The sequence below is a fragment of the Benincasa hispida genome, chromosome 5 (assembly GCF_009727055.1).
Source record: "Benincasa hispida cultivar B227 chromosome 5, ASM972705v1, whole genome shotgun sequence".
Taxonomy (NCBI): domain Eukaryota; kingdom Viridiplantae; phylum Streptophyta; class Magnoliopsida; order Cucurbitales; family Cucurbitaceae; genus Benincasa; species Benincasa hispida.
The window spans coordinates 16,726,916-16,738,367 of NC_052353.1; the positions used below are offsets into that span (position 1 = coordinate 16,726,916).

General features: G+C 32.5%; 1 protein-coding gene across 1 annotated transcript; it reads left to right on the forward strand.

Annotated features, from left to right (window-relative positions):
* Positions 1–3,029: 3,029 nt before the first annotated feature.
* On the forward strand, positions 3,030–5,603 carry LOC120078555 (transcription factor LAF1-like). Its single transcript, XM_039032833.1, has 3 exons — positions 3,030–3,201; positions 3,943–4,072; positions 4,875–5,603. Exons 1-3 carry the CDS (start codon positions 3,063–3,065, stop codon positions 5,389–5,391), a joined length of 786 nt encoding a protein of 261 aa, XP_038888761.1. The 5' UTR covers positions 3,030–3,062; the 3' UTR covers positions 5,392–5,603.
* Positions 5,604–11,452: the final 5,849 nt, after the last annotated feature.

The window sequence follows — 11,452 nt, forward strand, 5'->3', positions numbered from 1 at the left end:
ATCCATTGAGCTACCAAGGGGACCATATGGACCTGTAGCTTGAAGATTCAATGGTACTGACTAAACTCTTTAATCACATTATCCATCATTGGTTAACTGCCAGAAACTCCACTAAAGACCGACAACTGCACTCTTCGCACTACAAATATATTTATGTGTCCATTGGATATAACCATTCAACAGTATAATGACCCTTCAGAAATCGCTTGTAAGTACAGTTGGGCCAAATTACCGTTTTACCCCTGTAGTTACATCTAACTTCTTATGTACCACTGATCCTTCTAATGAACAATAGATCATAGTCCCACTTTGATTAAACCCCTCTCAGACCAAGAGAGGGTGTGATGTCACATTGTTCAAGTCCTAGAATTAGCCTTTAAGGGAGCAGTTTATCTACTTACCCCTACTTCGGGGAAGGAGTGAATTTCGTCTTGTGTAGCTGAGTTCCCAGCTCCCCAATCAGACGAATCCCTAAAATAGTAGGCTTGTTAAGTCGGCGATCAAGCCACTCTCACTCATGCAAATCAAATGACCATCCTCATAGGCAGGAGTTCACAATTCATTCAAGATTAAGGTCATGTTACCTATGGTCATCCTAGTGAAATGAAAGTCTCAATTATGAATGACGTTATATAATGAGACTAAACGTTTCGTGGTTTGGTCTGATACAAACTTCTTTGTATAGAATATCCCCGCTCGCATGTCTAATACATAAATGATCAGGATCAGATCATTTGTAGCACTTTACAACATTTGTAACACCTACAAAGCGGATCATACTCGTAGTGTCACAAAGATAAAGTATCTCTCTTTATCCATATACTACCATTTAGGTCATCACTTAAAACACTATCCACTTGTATGTCTCCACATACATGTTTAAGTTACAATGATAACCATGAATCTTAGTTTATTGGTTTGTGGTTAATGCAACTAAAATATCAAATATTTCATAGACTGGAGTGAATAAAATATCATATATTATAAATCACAAAATGTTTGTTCATACAAGTGCTTACAAACTACAGGACCCTACGAGATTTATGACATCAACCCCAACAGTTTAAATATCAAACCATGCCGATCCCACCCCCCACTTCCTTTTACCGCTTAACTAAAAATGGGTTTTAAGGAGCTCATCTCTGTGCTTCCATGTGCTTCGACCCAAAGTTGTTGCATGTGTTACCTAATAGTATAAGTAGTTAGCTCGTGAAATAATTTTATTTGATCGATGGAAAGTCTCGACAACTTTCAGTCTGTCAGTCTGGTTTGATAATCATTTATTTTCGTTTTTAGCTTTTGAAAATTTAGACTTATGAAGTCTACATTCACATTTAAATTTTTATGTTATGTCATTTATGTTTTCCATAATCAGTCAATATTTGAAAACTAAGGCCCCATTTGATAACCATTTGGTTTTTTGTTTTTGTTTTTGAAAATTAAACTTATAGACACTACTTCTACTCCAAATTCTTCCTTTGTTATCTACTCTTTAGCTATGATTTAAAAAACCAAGCCAAATTTTGAAATCTAAAAAAAGTAGTTTTTAAAAATTTGTTCTATTTTTGGAATTTGACTTGGAATTCAACTATTGTACTTAAGAAAAATGCAAATAATTATAAGATATAGAAAGAAAATATGTTTATTTTTTTAAAAAAAAAAACGAAATGGTTACCAAACGGGACCTAAAAATAGGTTAATGACTAAAAATTCAAAAATAAAAAATATGGTTCAAAAATTAAATTGAAAGCGAAATGTTATCAAACCAAACCCAAATTTGTTAAGCTTCAAAATCCAAATTGAATAAATGAAACAAATAGTTTTGATGCAATTGAAGTAGGGGACAAAAGGGAGTGCCTTCAAAGCCTGCAAGGCATTGAAAATTGGGATCCTTCGTCCTTTCTATAGTTTATTACTTTATAATTTCTCCTATGTATTATTAAAACGTGAAGGGGGAAATGTGGACGGCTCAAAATCATTCATTTACTTTGACATTTGGAAATTCCACACAATTTTATAATTTTTCAAAACACTCTAAAACTTCCAACCTTACTATATTAATTATTTATATGCTTATATTTAATTATCGTCGTCTCTCACCCTAATTTAACAATATTAAATTTCGTTTTTTTAATAATACGTGAGATTGAAGATATTTTAAAGTCCTGAACTTTTAATTCATGAGAATATATGTTTTTTTTTTATATCAGTTAAACTATATTCATGTTGATAGGAATATTAAAGTGATGATGGAACTCATATACCTGATATACAAGATCAATCAAACCCAACTTGTACAGATTGAATTATGCTATCAACTTTGTTTTAGTTGGGTTAGATTTGGTTTGGTTTAAGTCAGAGAAACTTTATAGTTGGTTTAGTCCCTTAGTTGGCTTAGAATTAATTTGGGTTAATCAGAAATCAACCTGAATTTATTATTAAAAAATATATTTTCTTATAATGCAATTATACGTACATGTATTTATTTTCATTTGATTTCATAATATAATTATTTTTCATTCATTTATTCTCCAAATACTTTTTTCTTTAAAAAAAAGAAAATTTAAGCTCATATTTGTAAATCTTAATTCAATAACTAAAAATAATTATATGGAAATTTGTTTATTAACAATTTATTTTTCTTAAAGCGAAAATTTAAATAAACGAGTCAAATAATCCAAACACACTCAACTTAAATATTTTATGTTTAAGTCAGGTTGAGTTGAGTTCATTATTTAATATAAATTCAACTCGAAAATTAGATTGGATAAAAATAAGTGTTTCAATCCGACTCAATTAAAACTGATCGACTGGACAAATGATATAATTAATATTGTATTTTAATTTTCAACCTTCACATCCCTAATTATTGGAATTGATTCTCTTTTCTCTCCCTTTATTTTAATAGTCCTTGTGTTTGGATGAGAATTTTGCTAATATTTGATAGTGGACCAACCATTATTTTCTTATAATTAGCTATAAATACTAAACCCTACATTGTTGAAAGCTCCACTATTTTCTCTCTTCTCTGTGTGGAATAAATTTAAAAAGAAAAAAAAAATATGGGGTGCGAAACGGCGTCGCATAGAACAAAGTCTAAGCACACAAAGGGATTATGGTCACCTGAGGAAGACGAGAGGCTGAGAAATTACATCCTCAAGCATGGCCATGGCTGTTGGAGTTCTCTTCCTCCCAAGGCCGGTGAGTCTCTGCACATTTTTTTTATATGTTTTGTTGTTACGTCTTGGATTTAGTTTCCATTTAATGATTTTATATTTGAATTTTGTTTCAATTTAGTTCATAGATTTTAAAATTTCCACTTTTAAAATCGATTTTTTTTACTAAATACTCACTTTTAGTCTTCATTGTAAATATCTATTAATTGAGTCAACACAATAATGAAGTGAAATTTTAATTTTTTTTTTATATCTATAAGTGTTCGGGCCAATTTATGCACACATCGATTAGTCTCACGTGATAACCCGTCTAACCCTACAACATTTAGATGTCAAGAAAATCCATACGATATTAAATCCTAGATAGGTGGTCTCCATGGATCGAATCCATGACCTCTTAGTCCTTTGGCCATTTTTGAAAGTGACATTTTTAATGGTGAAACTTTGGATTGTAATTTTTAATTTTTTAAATTAATTAACTGACATAAACTCTAAAAGACCAAAATTGAATATTTATTGAAAAATCGGTGATAAAAGTGTAAATTTTGAAATCTAAATACAAACCTTTTTTCAGTAAAATTGTAACAATTGAAACCTAGAGACTTTAATTGAAATTAGACTCAAAATTTCATTAGACCGAAAATCTAACACCAATGGAAATTAAGAGTTTATTATTATTATTATTTTAATTATTGGTGTTATTATTAATTTTTGAAATGGGGAAACAAGATTATAATGAAGGATATATATATATATATATTTATAGGGCTGGAAAGGAATGGAAAGAGCTGCAGATTGAGGTGGATTAATTACTTGAGGCCTGGACTTAAAAGAGGAATGTTTTCCCAAGAAGAACAAGATACAATTCTTGCTCTTCATCACATGCTTGGGAACAAGTCAGTCCTTTACTAAACCTACAATTTTTAATCTTGCTTCACAAATTATCATATTATTAACCAAATGCACTTCAAAATAGCATATGGGCATTCCTAATTTTCTAAATATTTTTTGTTTTCTTTTTCAACTTGGGGTTGTTGAATATTAAAAAGTTCCACTTTAATTGAATTTTATATTAAAGTCTTTATCATGGAGAATTTATTTATTTATTTATTTATTATTTTATTATTTTGAAATGTTCATGGAAGTAGGAAATATATGATAATAGGATTTGTGTGTATACCCAATGTTATTATTATTTTATCTTTTGAGTAATAAACTTCAAGAAAGTATGAATTCTTGGAAGTTGTTATAGCTTGAAACACTTTTGAATGATTTATGTAATTCCTTCCACAAATAAAAAAGTAGAGTAACGTTTTCGTCTATATATTTTGAAATTTATAATAATTTAGTCCCTATTATACAAAATATCGTCGTCAATTTTTATTACATAATAACTTGGTATTTATAGTTTAAAAGAAATTTTGATCTCGGATCGTTTTACTAATTTACTTGCATAATTTTTTTTTATTAAATTTTATGAAAAAAAATTTATAATAGAGACTAGATCATTATAAATTTTAAACTACAATAACTAAACGGTTTCTTATTAAAGTTCAAGACTAAATTATTATAAATTTAAATTACAAAAATTAAATGGTTACCCACAAAAGTTTAAGGACTAAATTTTGATTTCTATCCAAATTCACTAGGTAGAAGAATTTAAGTTTTTCAGTGAAGAGTTTGTTGTTTTGACATCAGATGGTCTCAAATCGCACAACATTTACCAGGAAGAACTGACAACGAAGTAAAAAACCTGTGGCATTCGTACTTGAAGAAGAAACACTATAAACAACAACAAAAACAGCCATCTTCAACTTATTCCACAACTAATTCAACTACTTCAGATTCTGCAGATTCCTCAACAACAAATCCATCCATGGGCTCTCCTAAACCCAACAACAACTCCCTCCCCAAGCTCTTCTTCGCCGAGTGGCTCGCTCCCAACAACCATTCTGCTGGTGGCTGGGGCATCTGTGGATCAAAGTTTGGTCCGAACTTGAGCATTCATCAAAGTGTTGTTGGGAACAATAATTTAAATGGAGTCGATTTCGAGTTTGGGTCGAGTTTGGGTTCGGAGCTCCAGAATAATGGGATCATGGATTCTCATTTGAAGCTTGAGGATCTGATTTCCAATGGCTTTGCCAGTTATGCTTCTGTTGGGGATGTGTGTGTTGAACAACTTCTGCATTTTGGGAATGGTTTTATAAATATGTGAGGGATGAGAGCAATTATTATTATTGCAGCAGATACATTGGTTAAGATTTTTTTTTTTTCTTCTGGATGGGGAAACTCACATGAACCTAAAATCATTTGGGTTGGGTTGAATTCAGTTTAAGTATAATTTGTATGTTCTTTTTTTTTTTGGTTCACTTGTACAATGACTCACTTTGTTTGTTGACGACTTTGGTTAACATCTTAATTAATAAGGATTGTGAGAATAAATAAAAGAAGGTTCAAATTCTATTTTTGTTTCTGAACTTTGAATCTTATTCTATTTTGTTCCTTAACTTTTAAAAAATACTTACTTTTTGGTCCTTGAACTTTAAAAAAAATGTTTACTTTTTGGTCATTGCTTTTCAAATTTTGTTAACTCTTAAACATAATGGTGAGATAACTTATGTTTTTGGATGACTGAGGCGGCGAAATAAGCTAGCGAATGCTAAAAAAAATCTTGGGTTTTAATTTTGAATTAGGTGATAAAGGAATTTTCGTGAGGAGATCAAAAGTCATTTTGTGTTCAAGATTTTGGTCTTCACTATTTTGGTGCGTTGGTTGTTGACATTTTACTTCACCTTCATCTTACTCAACCCATATTAGATGCAACTTTATCCTTAAAGAGATAATAGCATCTTAATGGTAGGGACTAAGATAAACACTTTTTAAAAGTTTAGGGGATTAAAATAGAATTTAGAGATAAAATAGAACAAGATTCAAACTTTAGTGACCAAAATAGGATTTAAATCATAAAAGAGCTTGTGTTGACAAATTCATGGATAAATTTCTTTTCTTTTTTGAAAACTCTTATTTGTTACAAATCTTTGTTTGCAATACTAAGAAAACATAAATGTTTATTAGTTTTTGTAAACTAGGATCACAAAAATTGATCGAGGGGGAAAAACTTGGTATTTGTGGAATACCAAAAGACAAAGCTATCTAAATGTGTGTCAATATAATGTTCCATGAACCAAGTGATGCATAAAATTATTAACGAATGAAATGGATATAACAAAATAGATCGTAGATTTCTTAATGTTGCTTTAAGTGATTTGAAAACAAAAAGTGGAAACAATTTTCTTATAATGCATAGGATTTGATAGAAAATTTTTAGTTAATCAAATGAAGGTGAGTAATTAGTCAAAGTTCTAACTAAACAATGAAAATTCTTTTTGAAAAGATGCAAAAAAAATGCATCATCTTATGACCAAATTTATTTATGATGTTACAATATATTTATTTTGGTTGCGAAAATAGTTATTTAAGATATTGGTTGAAATTAGTTGCATTCGTCTCTTTCATATAATTGCAATATCTCTTTCATAGCTTATTTGCAAGATGATTTCAAAAGTTAGAATGCTGGTTTTGAAGTGAATGTTGTTCGTACATGTGACATATATCCATTTTTTCAATTATGTTTTCTTTTTGTAGATAGTATATCTTCTATAAATTTTGTTAATATGGAAAAGTCATGAATAAACAAAGATAGGTCACCAGATGAATATAACTTAGGAGTTGAAAACTTCATTGAATCTGGATTATGTCATTCCAAATCTGGAAATACACTTAAACAAGATGTTGACGTAGTTAAAGACCATGTGTTTATCTATGACATTGATAAGAGGTATAAGACAAATTTTGAATGGAGAGCCAGTGCCTATTAGAGATAAATAATGGTGAAAGTGTTAATACTTTTGAAAAAAATGATTACAATTACACAACGAACGCAATTGAGTTGTTTGAAGCTACAAAAGACTATTTTATAAATAAATTTGAAAAGTTTAACCAATTACTGTGTGATGCATAAAAATCGGTGTTCTGAGGTTGCCAAACTTTTACTAAAATTTTTCATTAATAAAATTATATAACTTAAAAGCCATTTACGAATGAAGTGATAAAAGTTTCATTGAGTTATTAATATTAGTATACGTGTTAGCTCTCGAAAAGAGTTAATTTTATGCCTCTAAATTTTACCTATTTGTTATTTTTAATGTGTTTAATTATCTATTATTGTAAGTTTTGAGCAATTCATGCATTTCGGAGTGTGATGTGCCGTGCATGGGTTGATTTGGAGCTATTAAGAGTGATACCAAGCACCTAGAGCTTCAAAGGAAGTGAAAAGATGAAAATGTCCCTAGGCAGCTCGTGCAACGACACCACACTCGACATAATTTCTAGAAGATGATGAAACATTTTTCTATATATGCTTCGTTTTTAGGGTTTTAAATGTATGGAGAATATAGGAGATGTAGCCTCAGCTGGTTTTCTTCTTATTTGGTGTTCCCTCTCTACATCTTGTCTATGGGTTGAGAAGACAAGTAGATTTTTTTCTAGTTTATGGAGCAAGAACCCTTGTAATTTTATGAGCTGACTTGTGAATGAACAATACATTTTGATTTTATGTTTTCTTGAATCTTGTTCTTAATTAGATATATGCTTATGCTTGGGTTAACTCTCCTTTCATGAATATATATCTTTGCTAAGATTTGTGGCTTGCATGATCCTTAATTGTTTGTCTAGCTTAAAATCACGAAAGTAGCAATAGTTGAATCATGTATGCCTAGGAACAATACATTGCATGTTTTAATTAGTTTCAAGTATAACTTGTTTAATTAGTTAGACTACCTAATTAATTAACCACATAATGGAACTCTTAATCATAATGCAAATATTCTTAGTCTTAGATGAATGCTTTCGAACCCAATAGGACTAAGGCTTGTAGTTTAATTAGAGTTTAGGGATTGATTGATTATTAGGGCGCTTGCTTAGTTAACCCATGATTCGGCTGTCTGTAGCATCAATGAGTTTTGTTAGATGGAGTAAGTTTTTGTGCGCACATAAATGAATATTTTGTGCACACATAAATGAATACATGTTTGATTGAGAAAATTCAATGATCGAAATTACTTGGGAATCTTTCTTGCTTTCAGAACTAGAATTACAAATCTTAGGTTACACTTACCTGTTGCTTTTATTTTAATTCATGTTCCCACTTTATCTATGCAAAAATCCCTCCACCTTACCACTATAACTAGGAAATCGACTTTACGAAACTATAACTCGCACTTTCCTGTAGATTGACTCAGATGTGCCACTATTGCTATGCCCTTGTAGTGGTAGCTATTAGTTTTATATTATAAATTTTATTTTATTAGAGATTTGCAGGCGACGATAAATCTCTATCATCAAATTGGCATCATTCCGGGGAAGTCAGTTTTTCTGTTTAGTTAAGTTTTCTTACAAAAAGAATCTAGACAAAAAAAAGTTGTAGTCTGTTGTGCATTGTCATCTCTTTCTGTTTTGTTTGTTGTAACCACCAGAGCTTCTTCGTTGAAAATGAGCGCCTGTATAAAAAGAAAATGAAAGAGAGAATAACGAGAACGAGAGAAAGAGAGCAAGGCATTCATTCTGTAAAGAAGTTTGAAGAAGAAGTAATATAAGAGACCCTCCCGATTTGCACAGTGGACGTAGGCCTTTGGCTGAACAACTTAAATATTTGTGTTCTTTCTTTCTTTCTCTACGATCGTCTAGCTTTTACTTAAGTATCGTGTATACGATTGTTTAGTTACTTTTGCATCGTTTACACGATCGTCTAGTTCTGCTTTGCATTATCTATACGATCGTCTAGTTCTTCAGCTATCGTCTATACGATCGTCTAGTTCCATTCAATTATTGCCTACACGATCGTCTAGTGCTTCTTGATATCGTTTACATAATTGAACTATTGTCTAGTTCATCAGAGCTTTGTCTACATGATTGAGCTGCATACAAGTAAACGATTGAAGAGTTTTGACGCTTAAAGGATACAATCTTTCCTGAGTCATGAAGAGAAGTTGACCGTTAATGCTGATTAGTTTGAGCCTGCAATCAAGAGAATCATAGTTATCTGGGGCACAAGTGGTATCAAAGCTTAGAGAACAACTCAAGACAGATCTAAGATTTGAATTCTTGCATACAAAGATTCAGACAAGTCGATCTTGAAGTTCAAGAATGGCTACAACTAGGTATGTACTTGAGAAGTTTGATGGAAAGACAGACTTTGAATTATGGAAAGCTAAGATCAAGTTAGTATTGGGACAACAAAAGACATTTCTAGTAATCACAGATCCAGCGAAATTCCTTGAAACACTCATAGATGCAGAAAAAGAGACAATACAGATAAATGCCTATGGAACTATTGTCTTGAATGTTACAGATATTGTTTTAAGGAAGATAGTTGACCAAGCAACTGCTTATGATCTCCGAAACAAATTGAACGAGATTTATCTCAACAAAAACTTGCCTAATAAAACTTTCTTAGGGAAAGATTCTTCACATATAAGATGGATGGTGCAAAATCCCTCACTGACAATTTGAACGAATTCAAGAGACTGTCATCAAAATTCAGATCAATAGGAGACAACATTGGGGAAGAAAATGAGGCTTTTATCTTACTTAACTCTCTACCAGAATCGTTTAGAGATGTCAAAATAGCCATGAAGTATGGTTGAGAAAGAATCACTACAGAAGCAATAATTTCAGCAATAAGAGTCAGAGAACTAGAGTTACAGATGAGCAAGAAAGAGCAGCAAGGGGGAGAAGGTTTCTTTTCAAAGGGAAAACAAAGAATAATTGGAAGGGCAAGCAGAATGGTGGTGACAAGTCTAGAATCAAGTGTCATTTTTACCACAAACTTAGACACATGAAGAAAGACTGTTATGCCTTGAAGAGGAAGCTGAACCTATGATGACGGGAGATTAGATGTCAAATTATTCAACAACTAAAATCCCTTGGACGCAATATGCGATGCATGTTCTTAAGATATGCGTTGATTGTCATGCGTCGATGGTCATGTCTTGGAATGAATATGCGTTAATAAATATATGCGATGACCATGCGTCCTGTCACAAGTTTTTTTGCGCTCACGCCAAGTATAACGTGAACACAAGTTTCTCGGGTGGTTCGAGGACGAACACAGGGACTTGTAGAAAAATGAATGCGGTAATGTGCATGTGGCGGTTTGAATAAAAGAATGGAAGAGAAGTTGCTAAGTTAACCCTACTCCTACTCCTATCTAACAGACAGCGCAATGAGAATATACATGAGAGGTAGAGACATGACAACTCTTGACATGAAACAAATGAATGGAACAATAGATAAAATGCGGAGATGATTTCATTACAGCCCTTAAGAGTTACCGCAAGGGCAATCTTCGTCAATGCAAGCCATGCAATCATGCTACACACACGTGACCTAACTCTAGGACGTATGCGGTGTATCTACGATATTATCGAGAAGCCTATACCTGCCTAGACCTTCATAACCCATTCACGAGCTCTCGCCGCATGAGCGTGCTAGCCGCATACCACCTTATCCTACTTCCTGGACTCATGCAAAATCCTATCCATAGGGCACATACGCTGTGTGATAGCAAACGGAGCTAATCCCGAAGTTCCCCATTCTTGTCTATGCATTCCAATAAACTCTTTCGAATCTTAGATTTAGGTTTTAGACTACTCTCTCAAGTAAGCCTAAATGATGAATGAAGCGCTCATAGGACAAGGTAACCGCATGAACTTTGCTGCCCTAAGATTGTTCCTATCCCTAGTGAACAATGACTTACATTGCTTAATGCGACCAACCACTTACCTTCCCAGGCAGTTGGTTGTTGTTGACTTTACGCATAGACAAGTAATGCGTTAGCCTATAGAGAGGCATTGTCGCAGCTTCTCACTAAGCAAATAAGGTTTTCTCACATACTTGTACAAGCACACCTTTCGGTGGTTTGCTACATGCTTCATATCCCTAAACCGCATGACTAAGTATATGATACTCAAGCAATCTCACTAAGTGATGCAATGAAGTTAAAGATGCTAAGTAAAAAAGATGGAGATGGAATCTAAGGAAACATAGAAATGTATTGAACACAAAATTTATTAATTCCTTAATCACAAAATGTATACAATACAATCTAAGAAAAGAAAGGAAAATGAAATGACCGAATGGAAGCAAAGACTTGCTTCCAGCGGATGTGCGCCAAGGCTGCCAGTGGTGCCATGGATGGGCGGTGGAGCTGACTCTCC